Here is an 18595-nt window from a genome sequence, read left to right as displayed (position 1 = left end):
TTTATATTCACACAAGGAAAGGAACATTATTTTCCTTCATTGCTGTTACATAGTAGGTTGTTTTTCTCCTAGCTGACACACGTACCCTTGGCAACACAGCCAGTAACACCTTCTAGCCAGAAACAGGGACCATGCAATTAGCAACAAAATGATTACTAACTGCTTTTTTCACTATCCAATGCCCACATCTATTATCATTTTCCAAGCTACTGTTCTTGTTCTATTTCTAACAATTAGATAACAAAAAGTTATCCAAATGAGATGCACATAGCCCATCTTTCTCTGAAGAACCTGAGAGCTGGCACCTTGAACAGCAGTGACAGCAGGTCTCTGACTTTCAGCTACCACTTTCTAGGCCCTAGCTGTGTTTTTTCCAAGAGCATTCCACCTGTGCCTGATCATAAAAGCCTGCCAGTGCTACAGATGATTATGAGCACTACAAAGACCATAACAGCTTACTATGACAGAAGCATTGGTTATCTCATCTTAACACATCATGAAGCATTTAGAGACTAAAGCCTAACTCATTCATCACATTAGGCTTAAAGAGAAGAGAGAGCAATATTCAAATCTAAGTAGAAAATCAAATGTCAGCTCAGCTACTCCTTTGTACACCTTCAAAATGTCTAACAGCTTGGTTTTCAGGAGATTTTGTTCCTTCCCTCTCTACAATAAGTTTTGAGTTCTTTTCATTCTTATGATTCTAAGAACGGCAATGTGAAAACAGCAAAGCCCCCATTTTAACAGCGAAAATCAGTCAGGATCATCTCCAGGGATAGCCACTCACTACCTTTTTAGAACATTTTATATCTCACTGACAGCATCAAGTCTCCAGTTAGATCCATCTACCCTTCAGGACAAATGCTGGGAGGAGCTGAGCATCTACCCCCTGTGTCAGGATAATCCCACGGCATTAAAAATAGGCTTCCCAGAAGGCAGCCGCTTGGAGCTGATAACTGAAACGCCTCTTTGTATCTAACTTACAAACTGAATCAGCCTTGGTATCATCAGTTACGCTGCTCAAGAGGAAAGCATTAAGCGTGCAGAACAGAAGATTGCAGCTGCAGCAGTGGAAGCCATACATGTACATACCAGGTGACACACATATACACACACCAGGCTTTCATCATGCAGGCACCTAAACTCCAGCAAATGACCCACGCCACAACTGTTTCAGCACTTGCCATGCTGCACTTGTCATTCCCTTGCCTTCCTTGCTGTCCTCACGCTCTATTTTCCATCAATTCCAGTTTCTCAGTTCTTACTATATCCTTCCAAACACCCACGTACAAATCTTGTCTCTCAAGTACTCTGCAAAGAAACCCAAGAAAGCTTCTTCCTTTCAATTCAGGAAGGGTTGAACACTCTTGAATGCTTTTTCCCCATTATACTGTAATCTCATCTCACAGGCGGAGAGCAAGGTAATAAAACCAAAGGCTTGTTTCTTTGTAGTTCAGATAAATTTAGAGTCCAATATTACGCAACAATGCTTTCCATACAATCCGTAAGAAAATTTAACTTCTGTATCCCATGCAGGCAGCTCAACATTTTGAAAGCAATACAGGTAATTTAGCAGGGCAAGCTCGTAACCAGAAATGCTGCAGGTCATGACTGCTATAGTTGGCACCCTCTCTTCACCGAGCTGTAGTGTTAGGACAGCTGCCACAGGAAGGCTGACTAGACGACTGGACCTTTGTCTCCGTGACATTAAAATGATTATAAAGCTTCAAACCACTTTAAGTGGGTTCACCGAATGACTAATTCTGGCGGTGACACTCTAGAAAACAGGGAAAATGAGGGACCATTTGGAGATTTATTTCAACTGTGTGCTTTATCAATCCATATACATGATCTCTCTCCTTTTCCCCACATCTCTGGTTTGGGTGTGTTTTCCTGAGTTTGGCTGGTATCTCTGGGGAAATTCACTGCTGGATTAAAAACAGGAAATCTTTCTTGGGTTATTGACCAAGTGATGCAAAAATCCTTGCTTTTGGTTCACAATTAGTTAACTCTGATACACAAACATTTGCAAAGTTAAGTGGGATACATTTAAATGACTGCTGCCTTGGCAGCCAGTGGCATGCTTTTAGCACATTTCCCCTAGAGAACACAGTTGCTGTGATACCTAAAAGACAGGCTTCCTGGCTTTTCTTCTGAGCATGCTAAGTGAAGTAGTGAAATAATAGAAATTGCACATTCTCACACTACTGGTTACAGGACGCTAAAATATCCTGCAATAGGGCCTATCTTGCTGTGTCCTCCTGGTTCTGCTACTGAAAAATGTAGAATCCAAGTCAGCTGGGTTGGGAAAGACTTACAAGATCACCAGGTCCATCCATCAACCTGACCTAACACCTCCCACCACCAAACCACATCCCTCAGTGCCACGTCCTCACGTCTCTTAAACACCGCCATGGATGGTGACTCCACAACTTCCCCAGGCAGCACATTCCAGTGCCTGACCTCCTTCTCCATGAAGAAATTCTTCCTAATGCCCAACCTAAACCTTCCTGATGCAACTTGTGGCCATTGCATCGTGTCCTATCACTTGTTGTCTGAGGAGAGAGACCAAGACCCCTGACCCCAAGCTCACCAGTGCTGCATACAAGGTGATGATCGCTTCCCTAGCCCCACTGGCCATGTTACTTCTGATGGAGGCCAGGATGCCACTGGCCTTCTAGGACACCTGGGCACACTGCCAGCCCACATTTAGTTGTGGCTCTGAAGTACAGATAGAGGGGTATAAATTCATAGAAAAATTACTAACAGGAAGAACATCATCTGCAGCTTCAGCTTAATAGAAACTGTAAACACTACCAAATGTAAGTTAAGGAGAATTTTCCTCCAGGTTTCATATTAAATTATGTCCAATTGCTCTCATCTAGGCTACAAATGGCCCTTCAATTCCCTCAAAATGAAACAAAAACCAATACAAGTCTGAAGTTTCTCATAAGTAAACAAATAAAAAGGCCACAGATGTACTGCAATACAGCTAAAGCCACAGACTCAATTACAGCATTCGCAAGAGTCACTTTGCTTGCCTGTATTTATTTCCTTAAGCACAGAAGGGGAAATTAGCAAATAAAATAGTTGTCTAATCATTAGGCTTACATTCATTGCCCAAGTATGTAAGCAAATAAAGCTACTAGATGAGACACAAAAATTATACACCTCAGTCACATCAACCCTGTATTTTTGTGCTTGCTTCTTCAAGTGGCTCACTGAAGCAACAGGGGGGGAAAAGAAAGCCAAGCCGCTCACTGAGTTGGAAATGCACTGTCATCTCAATAGCCCTTCATCTGTGGCATTGCACAGCCTCCAAAGATGATGTTAGTCAGAACCCTGAAATAGCATTAATGAGATTGGATGTGTATAGACCGGTTAAATAATGCATCTGCTTCCATCTTCTTTCTAAAAGAGACACTAAACACTTCCAGGAAGATTTGGAGCTGTCAGCTGCACCACAATGGATGCACTACGATCGAGGGAATCCAACAATGCCTGCTTCCTCTTACATTTGTGATCACAAGGTGGAACTTTCTATGAGGACACATTTCCACAGCTGCCTGAACACGCCACAGTGAGACCACATCGTTACCTAATTTCTAAGGTTAATCACAAAATTCCTGCAGTATTTATAACCTTATCAAAATGAAACAGAAGTACACGTTAGTTGCAAATTTGGATCAAAAGCTGTACAAAAGACTAAAAAGTTCCTGAAAAGTCATTCCAGATATATAGACACAGGGAAGTGAAATACTCTTGACTTTATAACAACCTTTTAAAAGAAATTTCATCTTGTCACTCGAAAAACTATTTGCCACCGTCTACCCTCATGCTGGGGAGTTCATGAACACCCTTGAATCCTCTACCTTCACTGCATGTAAATGCTGCCTTTTCCATCTCATCCTCTGCTCTCCCATTCCCTGCCAAATGATTGGAGAGAGAGGTGAGGAAAAACAATCATCTCGGTGTTAGCAAAGGCAGGTATGAATCCCTGGGAGGGATGGACTCCTTAAGAAGCTTGCTAACTGCCACAATTCTAGGGAATCAATCAGTGATAATAGGACAGGGAGAGATGGCTCCTGGTGGAGCCCACAGGAGCGGCACACCCAGTATTGTCTTAGCTCAGAAGCAGGGAGCTGGGAAAACCACAGACTGTTGGCTTTGAGCTCAAAGGAATGTTCTTTTATTTAGGATAAGCTTCTCAGCCAGACCTCTCGCTCTGAAATATTAACAGTTTTGCCACCACAGAGGCCAGTAACCAGCTGTGCACCCCAAAGGTCAATATTGGCTCCGATCCCATCTAACATCTTAATGAATGCCCCAGATGACAGGGCAGAGCATACCTGCAGCATGTTCACAGACAACGTGGAGCAGCCGAGGCAGCAGAGGGCCATGCAGCCACCCCCAGAGGGACAGGCCGCAGAGCTGGGCTGGCAGGAGCTTGGGGAAGCCCAGCCAGGAGAGGTGCAGAGTGCTGCCCCCGGGGAGGAACTCTTCAGTGAAACTGCTTCACCTCCTCCATCCCACCTCAGCTCAGACAGGGTGCCCAGCCCCAGGTCCCGGCGCCTCCTGAAGCTCCCCAAGGAGGAGCCCCCCAGGCTCTGGGCAGCCTGTGCCAGGGCTGCAGCACCCGCCCAGCACAGCAGTGCTGCCTGGTGCTCAGAGGGAGCCTCCTGGGCTCCAGGCTGTGCCCAGAGCCTCTGGGCCTTCCCAAGCCTCCTCTTTCCCAGGCTGCGCAGCCCCAGCTCTCTCAGCCTTCCCTCCCCTTCAGCATCTTCATGACCCTTCACTGGGCTCCCCCCACTAGCTCCAGGTCTCTCCTGTACTGGGGAACTCAGCACTTACCAGTGCTGAGCACTTAGTTTTATTTTTTTTAATAATAAAAAAAGTAAAAAAAGAAAAAGAAAAAGCTAAACTTCCCCCCAGATACCCTCCCCTGCTATGGTGGACTGGCAGAGGACCCATGCATCCAGGAAGGATCCAGGCACCTGAGCCAAGCTGCTCTTCCCCTGGGGTACAGGCACAGCTCACCACAGCAGCCGGTGTGCAAGAATCCCAGCACCATCCCCAAACCAAACCAGTCTAAGCCCTGTGCTCCCAGGAAGGCCCCAGAGCCATAGTGGGGTGTCCCCACAGAGCACCTCATGAAAAACACCAAGGCTGGAGTGGGGTTGGACAGGGGCAAAGGGTACACCTGGGGTTAGAGCCCTCATCTTCCTTATGTACCCAGGGGTCTGCGGCCAGCTGCAGCCTCCCAGGAAGCCTCAGCACCGCGGTAAGCCCAGCAGCGCAAAGGGCTGCTGAAGTCAGGGGGTAGATGGACAGCTGCAGGATCTGTGTCACTGCCCCCTGCTCCAACCTGGTCCCAGACCCTTTGGGGTCTTTGTCCCAAGGCCCCCAGTAGTCCTGCCTCCACCCAGGCAGCAACACTTGCACACCCACGCCACAGGGCTCCGTGCGGAGATGTCTCTCTCCACAAAGCCATATTTAAGTCCTGATGGTGCCTGATTCCCAGGAGCCCTTAGTACAAGCAAGCAACATCTTGCAGTTCGTCCATATCCAGCAGTCCTTGCTCGATTATCGCATGGTATAAAGACAAGCCAGAGCACAAAAGAGAAGCTTAGCATTGCTCTCCATCAGTACGGGTAACATGAAGCACAAACAGTCCTTGAAGCTGGTCAAGGACAAAAACTAATATTACAGAAGACAAATCTCCTATTTTCACGGAGGTTAGGATTACCAAAAACATTTAAAGCAATGTTTTCTTGTTCAGAATAGGGGAACTTTATCCCCTGTAATTTTCACTGACTGTATGAAACCATTTTTGATTTTTTCCACAAATGGTAGAAAGCTGCATGTATCAAAGTCAGAAAGGGTAACCTTAACACAAAAAGCAACAATTGCAGAAACGATGCTTTAAAGGCGCTGTAAGCAAAAGGTCACACAGTTAAGATGCAAATGAATTCTCTATTTCAGCTACTACATTATTTTGCACTCGCGTTAACTTAAATACCAACAGTGCCATTTACCCTTCTCATCGGTAAGGACAAAACAAGTTCCCAGTTGTGATGCAGCAGAGAGTGAAGTATTCCTGAGGTCTGTGGAGGCACTCCTCATCTGCCTGGCACCATTCCCAAACTCCACCATTCTCCAGAGAAGTACGCTTTTTTTCCATTGTATACTGTAGTCTGACGGACTACTTTTAAGTATACCCCATAAGTATTTGGGAATTAATGGAATACATGGTATTTTCACCATTTTCACCGCTTGCTACAAGGCTCAACCCCCTTGCTTCACGCAGTAGAGTTTATGGCCAGAGAACAGCTACCTCACAGCCTGGGTAACAGACTCATTGGATCACCTAGATTAGAAAAAACCTCCAGCATCCAGTCCAGCCACCGCATCCACACGGCTCGGAAACACCTCCCAGGACAGAGATTCCACCACTGCCCCAGGCTGCCCCATGCAACATTTGAGACCATCTCCTCACCACCTGAGGGAAGAGACAGGCACTGCCAGGCCACAGCCTCCTCTCAGTAGCTGTAGGGAGCCGCGAGGCCTCCCCTTGGCATCCTTCTCCTCAGACGAAGCAGCCCCGGCTCCCTCAGCCGCCGCTCAGCCTTGTTTCCAGGCCCTTCCCAGCATCCTCATTTGAGCATCTCTACATCTTCCTGTAGTGAGGGGCCCCAAACTGAGCACGATATTCAAGGTGCGGATTGACTGGTTTCCCTACATCTGACTGAACCACATGAATTGAATCCCCCAGAACAAAACACACAAAAAAGCACATTCCTGGCATGCTCTATTGTTGCCCTCTCTCCCACAAATCTGAAACAAGATGGCCATGCTACAAAACTGTTCCCCAGGCACTGCCTCTAAAAGTTTTCCTCAAAGTAAAATTCAGTGCAAGACTACAGACTCCTGCCAGACAAATTACTACATCTTAAATTATTTATTTTGCAGACCTGAAAAGCAAAGCGAGCAAAAAGTAGCCTTGTTTTGCATGCTAAGATGTCATAATCAGCCTCCAAAACCATTTTAAAGCATTTTGGCACCCATATGAAATGGATTTGCATCATTGTTTGTTACGTTTGGAGTAGCAGCTGTAGTGATAAGGCTACAAATCCCATAGACTGATCCACAGTTTAAAAAAGCAGAGCAGTCAGACAGCTTGAATAGGGTCGGTAGTACTAAGGTTTCAAGATGCCACTGTCTCATCAATACTAATTTCTTCAGCTTTGCTCATTTACACTTAAATATCTAAACTACACCACCATTCCTTTGACTTATTTAAATACTACAACATACATGTACTCCCAAACTCTCCTTCCCAGTTGCTAGACTTAATTATTTGCTTGCAGGGAGATCCACAGATGCTTGATCTCCTAAGTCTGTTTCAACCAAAGAGCTAAGTAAAAGGGGTGCCGGGTATTCAGCTTTCAGAGTGGCTATAATCATTTTCAAGTTGCAGCTTTGATATCACTCTCAGCACAAGCTGATTGCAGGACAGCCTTGGCAGCCTCCCACGAGCTCCCGGTACATTATCGAGGAGCGTCTACTTCACCGCAACGATTCAGCCCTGCCTCATCACAAACAGGCAAGTTGAGGACAAATCCCCTATTTTCAACAATCATAGGTTGGAAAAGACCTTCAAGGTCAGAGTCCAACCACCAGGCTAATCCACTGGATCCCACCACCAAGCCCCATCCCTAAGCCCCATGTCCCAAACACCTCCCGGGATGGGGTCTCTGCCACCCCCAGGCAGCACCTTCCAGTGCTCCATCGCCCTGCCAGGGTCAAAATCCTCTCCCACATCTAATCTAAACCTCCCCAGCACAACCTGAGACTTCTTGCTCACATCCTGTCCATTGTCACTAAGATATCCACAGCTCCTCACTGCAGCCTCCCTTCTAGAACAGGGAGACAAAACAAGATCATCGCTGGCATCTTTGTCATTTCTGCCTGTAGTCTCATCGCACAGCAGATTTATTTTTTTTTTAAACTGTACATAAACCCAGTTTGTCTCATTGCTCAGTCTCAATATGTGTTAAAATACTGTTATCTCAGCCCCAGAAGCGAACATAGCTCCTGTGAGACAGAGAACCTCAGTACCAGCACTTAAGGATTCATGAAGCAGAGGGCTCCAAGGAAAGAAGGGCCACAGCAGGGAACAAAACACAGCTGGAGACCCACAGCAATGACAGGTGCCCTTAACCTGCACTTCAAGAGCCTTCACTCAACCCTGGGCTTCTTTATTATCAAGAAATGTATTTCAAAGTGACTGAAGAAAAAAATAAAGGACCCACCCATTCTAGCACCCACTCCCCAATGCACCAGGACCTCTGCACTGCCCTGAACATGTTATTTCCAAGCACACAGATCTCATCTCTTCTGTAAGCTTGAGATGACTTCTGAAGTCCCAAGACTGAAAGGAAATAGTTAATCATAATTTCAAAACCCAAACTAGCATTCACAAAACAATTTTGAAATGCCTTCTTTTTTCCTTCTTCTTTAACAGAAAGATTAAAATAGAAATCACAAGATGCTCTGGAGCACAGCTCTTCATAGCCGAGCACTGTTTGGTATAGCATCTGTAAGATTCAAAGCAGCAACCTCCAAAACCCCTCAAAAAAACCACAGACCACAGAGATTTTCAAATCACTGTCAGGGCACACTGAAGCCAGTATCTTAAGTGTGGTTGTTAGGCTTTGTTTTATTAGCAGAGGATTCAAGATACTTCTCATCTTCCCCATAGTTACAAAAATCTGCTCAAAGCCCATGTTGAAGCAGAGTGTTTTGACAGGCTTGCCACTGCGTAAAAGGATAGCAAACTATTTCAGATGCTCAACGCCTGCTGCATTAGTGCCTGTTAGTACCAAGTTAAGTACACTAGCAAAAGGATTTTTATGGACTATCAGCCAAGAAGACGACATTGACCCTGTTTGGTTGTTTTAAAATTATTTCATGAAGGATTAGAAATGAAATTTTCAGATTGCTTGATTCCCTTTCTCTGGTTTCGCATCATTCTTCAGATTTTATATCAACACAGTACGAGACTCATTCTGGACAGGAGAAAAGGGAACTGATACACCCAGCTGTTACTTACCCTTACATAACCGCATTCACACCTCGAGAGCATCATGTCTCGAAAACCTAAGGTGTTTCCAGCAGTTTAAAGACTGCTGAAGTCTACTCGTGTTTCCTTCTCTCTGTTGGTAAGTACTCTACATACTTGATACAAGAACTGCTGAATGCTGATCAAGTACTGATGCCTCTACTGGTGGAGCTCAGCTCATGAGCCACAGAACAGGTAACAGCACCTAAAGTTCCTTGGCTACTTATGAATTTCATAACAAAACCCATACTTCTGTTCAATTTTCCATTTGTAACTCTGCAACTCTGAAATGCATGAACCTGAAAGTAACCAGCTCTTAGCACTTTCATCCTGTGTAGAAAAGCTAACAAACCAGTATCACACAAATGTTTTAGCAATTATCACACCAAACTCAGAACAACACAATGAAAGAGGTCTCTGGAAAAAAAAAAAAAAAATCAAATCAAAGCGTCAATTCAGGACACAATTAGCAGTTAGCAGTTGCTCTCTTACAACTAGATACAACTCCTGTCCTTGAATATGAGGAATCGTTGCTGCTGGAAGACCAGCTTCATTTCACATTATTGAAACAGTCATTGATCCAGCAAGTGTGCCCAGGCACTCCTCTAACAGAGCTCAAAGCCTAGAAAGGAGTTTACACTGCCAAAAAAAATCCTAAAAGAGACTAAGTCAGTGACATCTATAACGAAAATGAAATTCTGAGAATAATTAATAGCGTAACTTTGATGAATTAAGTCTCAAACTGCTTTAGAGTCCAAGTGTGTTCTCCTCTACATCCATAAAAACCTCTCTTAAGCAAGTAAGAATTATCAGAGCTGATCAAGGCGCACATGCTGGTTGGAGTTATGGTTTAGAGCAGCCTGAACTAACGAGACTACATTCTTTTCTTTAAAGGGTATGGTTTCTTTTTCCACTGGAAAAAACTATTTCAGCACAAAGTTACTTAATATTTTCTCATCTCAGCCACGTGCCAACACCGCAATTCCTCGCTATCAGTAAAAAAGCTGAATACCTTGAACTCAAAAGGCTTCATGTGAGTTAGGGAGCTATCATTACAACCCTGCAGCTCAGTAAGGACTTCCGAGACTGCAACAGCAGCAAAACAGATGAGACCCTCAAACATGCAATAAGGAGTTATCATGTAAAGCCAGGAGCTAATTTTACAGAAAAATAGTCAAAGGAGGTTTACCAAAATACACAACCTAGTGCAGTTGTAACCCAGGAGTGAGGCGAATCTTCTTAGCCTTTCTTCTTTTTGCTGTTGTTACTAAAAATTGCATATATGTAAAATTCATGGTTACATGTACTTCAAGAGCCCTCCAAATGAAAAATTACCTAAAATAGACGCTTTTTCTAGATAAATCTTTCCCATGAATCAGATGTGCTGGTTGCATGACTCAGTGTCCAACACAAGTTAGACAGCAAACTGTCTCCGAAAATTTTACTCATCAGCTTTGCTTTTGAAAGACGTTTGCAGGCTGCTGTTTTGTTTTTAGAGCCTTTGTGAGTGACAAGGGAACGGAGCTACAGTTAGGTAACAAGCCATTAATACTTGACAAGACAAATGCAAGTCACATGCTACCGAGATAACTACATAGAACACTTCACATCCTCCTCCCACTTCTGCACAAGCTTGGCTGCATCACTAAGCATCAAGAAACATGACATTTAGAACCACATAGACATGCATTAATTACCACTAAATATATATCTTCTTTTTCCCCCCTGAAGGACATCATCTATCCCACAGAAATCCAAACACCAGCAGTACTGCAAAAGGAACAGTGGTGCCTGTGTCCCCTTCCCACAACATATATTAAGTTTCCGTCTCTTCCGTGAAAGAGGAGAGCAAATGGAAGGACTCCCAGGAGGGGCGCAGAAGCTGACAGCCACTCATCATCATCTCAACAAGTGACAAGTACAATAGGCAACACGCAGAAACCTCCACCGCATACTCAGTCCCCAGCCAAGTCTGCTCATCAAACTGCCTTCTTCAATACGTGACAGGCGCTGCCAGGCTCCCCGGCTTGCTATGCAGGACGCTAACAAGGATTATTGCCCCCTCCCCCTAAAATGTTGATGGTACCCCTGTTTAATACCACATTGCCCGTTCGTTCAAGCCGCATGGCTCCAGTCAGATGAATCAGTTAGCTTTAGAAGTCACAATCCCAGTTACTTTCTTTATGACATATGCTTTAAGGAGGAGAGAGGCCATCAAAACCCGATGGCTGTAACCAGCTCTCTATTTCAGATGCTATACATCATACTCTGCTCGCTTGAATCCCTTCCAAAACAGCGGCAGACTAATTCAATGGCAAAAGCACACAACACAAGGCTTTAAACGACCAGGCAAAATAACTTAAAGATTTCTTCTTAAAGACACATTCTTAGCCAATACTGTTTGCTCTTTTTAACTCCAGTGGCAGCTAAGAAAAATATCTACAGAGTTCCCAGCATGATTTTTTTTCTCGTTTTGCACTCTTGAACTGCTTAGGATGTGCATCTGTAGCGCTGCTTTGAGGACAGATACGTATAACTCAAAGCTTAGAAGACTTATCTCCATCTTGCTATCGAACCCGTGGGTTTGTTTGTTGGTTTGTTTTTTGTTTTTTTTTTACACTATTGCACGGAGTGCTGCCCCGTGATCCGCTTGTGCATCTTGTTTACTCGAGAAAACACCGAAACGAAGACGGTGCATTCAGTGTCTCGATGGGAGCTGTACGCAACACCAAATATCGCCTTTCCTCGAGCCCTTCCAAGGCAGGCATCGTCCTTCTCACCTCACCCCGCTGCTCGCAGGACGCCGCTCTGCCTGCACACCAGCAGCGAGCGGGCAGCAGAGCAACTTCTCAGAGCAGCACCGAGCCCCCCATTTTCCAACCGAGCCCCCTCCCCCCCAAAAAAAAAACAACAAAACACCCCCTCACGGGGTCCGGGGCAGCCGTCGGGGGGGTGTCAGAGGCTCACCTTCGATGGCGATGACATGCTCGCGGATCTGGCTCTGCAGCACGGGCTCCTCCAGGCGCTCCAGCAGCTCGTAGATGGAGTAGATGTTGGGGTGCACCGACTCGAAGCGCTGGATCTCGGCGCGGATGGCTGCCGAGTTGGCCAGCTGCTGCTGGTAGTTCATGGTGCGGCCGCTCCCCTCCTCTTCGTCCCCGTCCCCGTCCCCTCCCCGCCCCGCCGGGCCCCCCCCGCTCCCCGGCAGCGCCTCGCCACAGAGGGACCGGGCCGGGGGGGCAGCGCCGGGGCCGCCCTCACTGCATGGCGGCGGGGCAGGGCGAGGCGGCGGCCCCCTGCCAGCTGCGGACCGGCCGCCGGCCCCGCTCCCTCAGCTCCGTGGTGGCGGCGGCCGGTCCCGCCGGCAGCCTGCGGCCGGCTCCCCCCGTCCCTCTCCCTTTCCCCTTTAGCTCCTTCTCCCTTCGCCTCAGCGCCCTCAACGCTCCCAACGGCCGTAACGGTCCTAACGGCTCCGCGCGCGCCCCGGGACCGGGCTGCCCCCCCCCCTCCTCCGCCCCCCGTCTTTCTCCTCTGCCTCCCTCACGCACACGCAGGCCGTGCCCCCCTCCCCTGCGTCACACGGCCGTGCCCGCCGTGGGGCGCGCTGGGAAATGTAGTCCGCGGGGCGCCGTCCTGAGAGCCCCCCCCCCAGTGTGGTGGTGACACTGGTGGCAAGGGGGTGGGTGGAGCAGGTGGTCTTGGAGGGCTTTCCCAGCCTTAATCAATCACAGAATCACAGAATTTCTAGGTTGGAAGAGAGCTCAAGGTCATCGAGTCCAACCTCTGACCTAACACTAACAGTCCCCACTAAACCATATCCCTAAGCTCTACATCTAAACGTCTTTTAAAGACTTCCAGGGATGGTGACTCCACCACCTCCCTGGGCAGCCCGTTCCAGTGCCTCACAACCCTTTCAGTAAAGAAGTTCTTCCTAACATCCAACCTAAAACTCCCCTGGCGCAACTCAAGCCCATTCCCCAAATGGTTCTGGGGTTCTATTCTAGGGTTGTATGCGTGATGAAGGGTGCAAAATTGCCCTGAAAACTTGCTCGTGGTGCCAATAAAAGAAAAAAGACTGTTAAAAACGCCACCGTTCTCACTCAGGAACACCTAGAGCAGTAATAACTGCTCGGTTCCTTTCTGCGAGGTGACAGCACACGGCAGGGATGTTGTAGAGTCTCCTCTGGAGATATTCAAACCCAGCTGGATGTCACCCTGCACAATGTGCTCTGGGTGACCCTGCTTGGCAGCAGTTGGACTAGGTGATCTTCAGAGGGCCCATCCAACCTCATCCACTCTGGGATTCTGTAATAAATATCTAATCTGCTTTAGGTAAGTTACAAATCACAGAATGATTTGGGGTGGGAGGGACCTCAAAGCCCCCCCAGTGCCACCCCTCAAGCAGAGCAGGCCCCATCCAGCCTGGCCTTGGGCACTGCCAGGGATGGGGCACCCACAGCTCCTCAGGGCAGCCTGGAACAGGGCCTCACCGCCCCCATATTACAGAATTTCTTCTAAAATCTAATCTGAACCTCCCCTCTTTCCATTTAAAACTATTCCCCCTTGTCCTATCCCTACACTCCCTGTTAAAGAAGTAGAGAATGATGCTATGATGAAACATTGCTGTCACCAGCACAAATAAGTATTATGAGGTAAAAGCCAAGTATTATGAAGTAAAATAAATTATTTTCAAACCAGCTATACACACAGCTGGGAATTCACCTCAATAAATTCATATTTAGGATCATTATTTTATAGATTTAAGCTCCAAAACTGTAAAATGTGGAGCAAACTTTAACAGAAGAAACATTTTAGCATGAGGTAAGGGATAGTCTCAGGAAAAACGTATCCACTAGCTCTACTGACATATACCGCAGCAGTGAATAGAATAATTTCAGTAACTTACTTATTTTTGCCAAAATGCTTAAACAGTTTGTCATTATTTGGGCATACAGCTCTGGCCTCGCAGAGCTGTTAAGCTCTTTTCTCAGTGCAGTTGTTTTGCTATGATACTTGTAACTAGCTTTTTTTGTGGTTTTAAAAATATCTTCTTGTGTAATCCTTGTCTTGACTGCTGGTTATTTGGTAATCTTAGGTCTTAAGGACAGAGGAGGCAAAGATTTTGAAAATGTAACATATATATCAAGTTCATTGAGCCACATTAAAAAAAAAGAAAAAAGTCAAACTGCTTTGTTTTCTTTTTTCTTTTAAACCATCTGGGAATGTAAGTGGATGATGAAGATCCTTCAGATAATGGCTGTGGTGCTGCTTCTGTCAGTTGCCTCTCAGTGAATTCTGCCACGTAATACATCAGCTATTGTGCCTGAGGTAAGCAGTTGCTACCAATTTGTACCATGAACATACTAACTAGTATCTCATTTGCAAATAGTCCCAGTAACACTTGGGCATTAACCTTCTCAATGTGATGGCTCACACATGCAAAAACAAACAAACAAAACTACACAACAGAGGTGAAAACTGAAGCTGAGAAGTGAGATGGAGTTTTGGGGTACTACTGAATATATTACTTGGAGAACTGACATCGACTAATTAACAGCAAATAGGTTTCACCCTCACATGTGTATGAAATAAACTGCCTTTCTGTCAGCAACCAGTGAAGGGGACAGAGATGGGGGTGGAGAGGAGGGACTTCTGAAACCCAGTCTACTCATCGGGTCTATGCCTATGAATTCTGACAGGAAAACTTCCAAGGATGTTATCTGCAGATGGGAACACAGTGGGGACCTGGTAGGGGAGAGGGAAACTGCGACACTGTGTCTTGTCACTACACCTCCAGGGTGCCAGCAGTGTGGGATAGCCTCAGTGATATCCCCATGTCACCAGGGGATAAGTGGCCCAGTGCAGCCAGGGCATCCCTGTGGTGGCTTTCCCTTGTCCCTGCTTCCTGGGGTGGGTGGGGAAGCAGCAAACAGTGGTTACCAAAGAACACTTATTTTTCCACAGAGAACCACTTACTGCCAATTTTCCCATTCCGATTCTCAAATGGGGAAGTCTTTAATTCAAGCTGAAGGACTAAAGCTTTCTCAGTATTGATTGCTGACTACTGTGTGAGTTGTCTTCTGCTCTTTCAAATGGTTGAGGGGGAGAGAACAAATAATGTTCATAGATGGCTGTGTTCTCTTCTATCTTCTTTCTCAATAGGGGTCGGTATTTTTATTAGCTTTCTTGTTTTAAATTTCTAATCCTAGTAGGAAACTCTTGAGTAGACAGCAAAAATTTTAAGAGGAACATAGTCACTGCTTTAACTAGTGGGAACTGCACGTGGTATTAATGAGGATAACTTTGAAGCATAAGAGGATTTTGGCTTTTATTTACCTCAGACTGTTTGAATAAGTTAATGGTATGTACAAAGCTAGTAAATGTAAGCTCTAACACTCTCATTTTCTTCCCTCCATCCTGATATGGAGCAGAAGTACCTCACATTACTTGGTCCTTCTGGAAAATGCCTAAGGCAAGAGCAGAGCAGGGAGCTAGGCAGGAGCCTCTGCTGCATGTGAGGCTGACTAGTTCCACTGCAGCCTTATGCCTTGTATTCTTCCAGCTCTAAAATTCGTGGGAGGCTAAGATGCAGGAAACAATTCCCAGCCAGAGTAGTGTCAACTGCAAATGCACGCAACTACTACGTGCAAATAACTGGAGCATGAAAAATAATACTTCTCTAATGCTGTGATCCAAAGGCCTTCTATGAAGCTTTTGCTATCCTGACTTTTTTTGCTGCTACAGTTTGTATGCAAGCCGTGTAAAATAAAAGCAAAATATAAGCTACTACTGCAGCCTACTCAGATTTCTCACATGAGAAGGCTGTAACAATAAGTAATATTTTCCTGTGCTTGTAGTAGAGATTATCCTTAAATGCTGCTTGTAATGCACAGAGCGATGCTGGATACATCTCTCAGCTATTAAACTCGGCTTTAGGGAGTCTGGCATCAGAAGTGCTCCATCATCCTTTAATGTGAATTGGGAAAGAGAATGGCTTTGGCAGCCCCGCTGTGAGTGTTCACAAATCTAGTTTTACTTTGGTCTGGGACATGGCTAGCTGGGGCACTTCGCAGCTTTTCTTGGCCTGTGTTTGTCAAAGGTGATATGACTGCTGAAATTGGTGCTCATCTCTGAATCTGGGGAGGTCAAGAAACCCAGATTTTTTTTACAAGTATAGAAGGGCTGATGGGCTTTAAGTGAAGCACAGAGAGTGGTCCCATTGCCAGGACAGGTTAGTATTCTGTGCTGGCACTGGAGCTCAGCCCGGTTTTCCTTTCTGAAGGTGAAAGCTTTCCAAGGATGAGCTTCCCATCACACCACGCTCCCACAGAGTTGGCTTTGTGGTTAGGTATGTAACAAAGTGCCATCTGCGCCATCCTCCTACTCCTCCTCCCTATCTGACAAATCCACTCATTGCCGTGACTACAGAAAGCTAAATTACATGGTTTCATTATGATTTCAGTACTGTTATTCCTTGAAGGTATTCAGCAAGTGGAAAGCAGCATTGAATCAACATCCCAAACATCTTGAGCTCTTATCAGATGACTCTGTTTATGCACTTTGTGCTATTCCCAGTGGCCTAACTCTACAGAAAGTGTGGGAAAGTATTTTGAGGATATGCAATTAGTAAACTTGGACTTAAAGCATGTGGACAATTAAATTCTGCTTTTGGAACTGAGCCCAAGCATGCCAGGAAAAACAAGAAGCAGTTAGACTTTAATGAAAGTGTGATTGTAGAAAACCTCCACCGAGAAGTTACAAATGGGGTTCGCAATCCATGCAGCTGATGTTTATGTACAGATCTTGGAAATGAGGAACTCTCGTGGAATTTCCTTTGAGCATGAACCGTTACCATCTTCTGCTGTTTTGTTGCATGATGGAGCATGCTTTCCTGACTGATGAAATAGGAACTAGGCAGGACTAGCTCTGAGTTTCAGCTCCTAAACCAGGAGCTGGAATGTTGATTGAAAAGAGCCGAAGCATCCTGTCCTGATCTGTGACAGGATTTGGTGTAAGTACGCTCAAACATCACAGATAAATAGACACAGAGGCTCATTTCCAGACCTAGCAGAAAGGGGATTAGGTGATAGAATGGAGAACGTAAGAACTCCTGGATCATCCAAGGGAGGATGTTTATAATTCTAGCTGATAGTCATAAGCAACATTTCAGTTCATTTGGCCTGCTTTGTGGCTTGTCCATTATCTTATACCCTGACTGTTCATGTTTGGTATGAGCAGTGTTGTGCTTAATATGCGGGGCATGTCTGGAAAAAAACAGGTGATAGAGTGTTAGAGATGCATCTTTGTGCCTGCTGATACTGACATTGCCATAAAAATGGAAACCAAACCTATATGGAAAGCAAATATGGAAACATCAGGTGTTCCTGAATAATTTTTGTCATATTCTGCAGTGAAATGTCAGTATAGAACTTAAATAGGTTACGCTTCCTCTGATAATAAACAATGTTATTTTACAGGGTAAAGATTTGGGTTAGTCAGTTACTATTACAGAATGATTATATCACTCAAGAGGCTTTGAAACAAATGTAACTAATGAATTAACCTCATTCACAGAGTGTGAAATCTATTCTAGGATAAATGCCAACTAGTTCAAACAATACTAATTATGGGGTAGCAACAACAAGCATTTTTCGAAGCACTAGCTCGTTCCTCAGTGTTCCTGTCATAACTGGGAAAATGCTATTCTATACTAAACCTGCTTGAAAGAAAAGAAAAAAAAAGATAGGATGACAAAAGCAACCTGCATTTCTGAAGGAGGGGGCATGAATCAAATTCCTTGCAATGTCAAGTAATCCTCCTTTAAGTGTCTTCTGCTTAGAAGTGATCAACATGCTAGCATTCTGCTGCAGACCAATGAACTAAGAATATCCCTTTGAGCTTGGGGTGTCTTCTCCTTGGAGAGCTTCAGGAGGCGCCGGGACGTGGGGCTGGACACCCTGCTCGAGGTGTCCCTGCTGGAGCGGGGCTGAGGCCAGTCTGGGATCCTGTGATTCCATGAGACTTTGATTCCATGATTCTGTGATTCGTATTAATCTAAGTTTCTCTGTAAAAGCATCTGCAGTATTTACAGATTTATGGAACTACCATCTACATGAAGCCAAAATCACTTATCAGGTCTGGAGCTGTGCTGCAGCTTTGTTCAGGCTGATAAAGGCCTGTGTTTTAGTCTTAAAGCAAGGACTTGAAATGTTCATAGTGAAAATAAATGGCTTCTTCAGATGATGAAAGAACAATGGTTTTAAGCGTTAAGTTCTATGCACGTTATCCAAAGCTTAGACAGCTTCATTTCAGCAAAGACTTGAGTAAAATACTTGTTTGATTGTATGTTATGTGCCTGGTGATATTGGTACCCTTGAGCCAGGTTAATATCTTGAATTTTATACAAGCCCGGGTTCAATGACAGCCTCATATCCCAGATGCAGGATACTCAGGACTGCATTGAGCTCTCAGCAC

The 18595-nt window shown here is 45.4% G+C and overlaps 1 protein-coding gene across 4 annotated transcripts in view; it reads right to left on the bottom strand.

The window, feature by feature from the left end:
- The window catches only part of AGAP1 (ArfGAP with GTPase domain, ankyrin repeat and PH domain 1), a 347733-nt gene extending 335081 nt beyond the window's left edge, over positions 1–12652 (bottom strand). The window contains exon 1 of one of the 4 annotated variants that reach the window (XM_068686216.1): positions 12089–12652. In XM_068686216.1, coding sequence (XP_068542317.1) covers positions 12089–12251 — 163 coding nt within the window. In that variant the 5' untranslated portion in view covers positions 12252–12652. The remainder of the gene's footprint in view (positions 1–12088) is intronic. The other 3 variants (XM_068686209.1, XM_068686211.1, XM_068686210.1) reach the window with 3 other exon arrangements.
- Between the last annotated feature and the right edge of the window lie 5943 nt (positions 12653–18595).

The sequence above is a fragment of the Anas acuta genome, chromosome 6, assembly GCF_963932015.1.
Source record: "Anas acuta chromosome 6, bAnaAcu1.1, whole genome shotgun sequence".
Classification (NCBI taxonomy): domain Eukaryota; kingdom Metazoa; phylum Chordata; class Aves; order Anseriformes; family Anatidae; genus Anas; species Anas acuta.
This window is presented reverse-complemented; position numbering and strand designations above follow the sequence as displayed.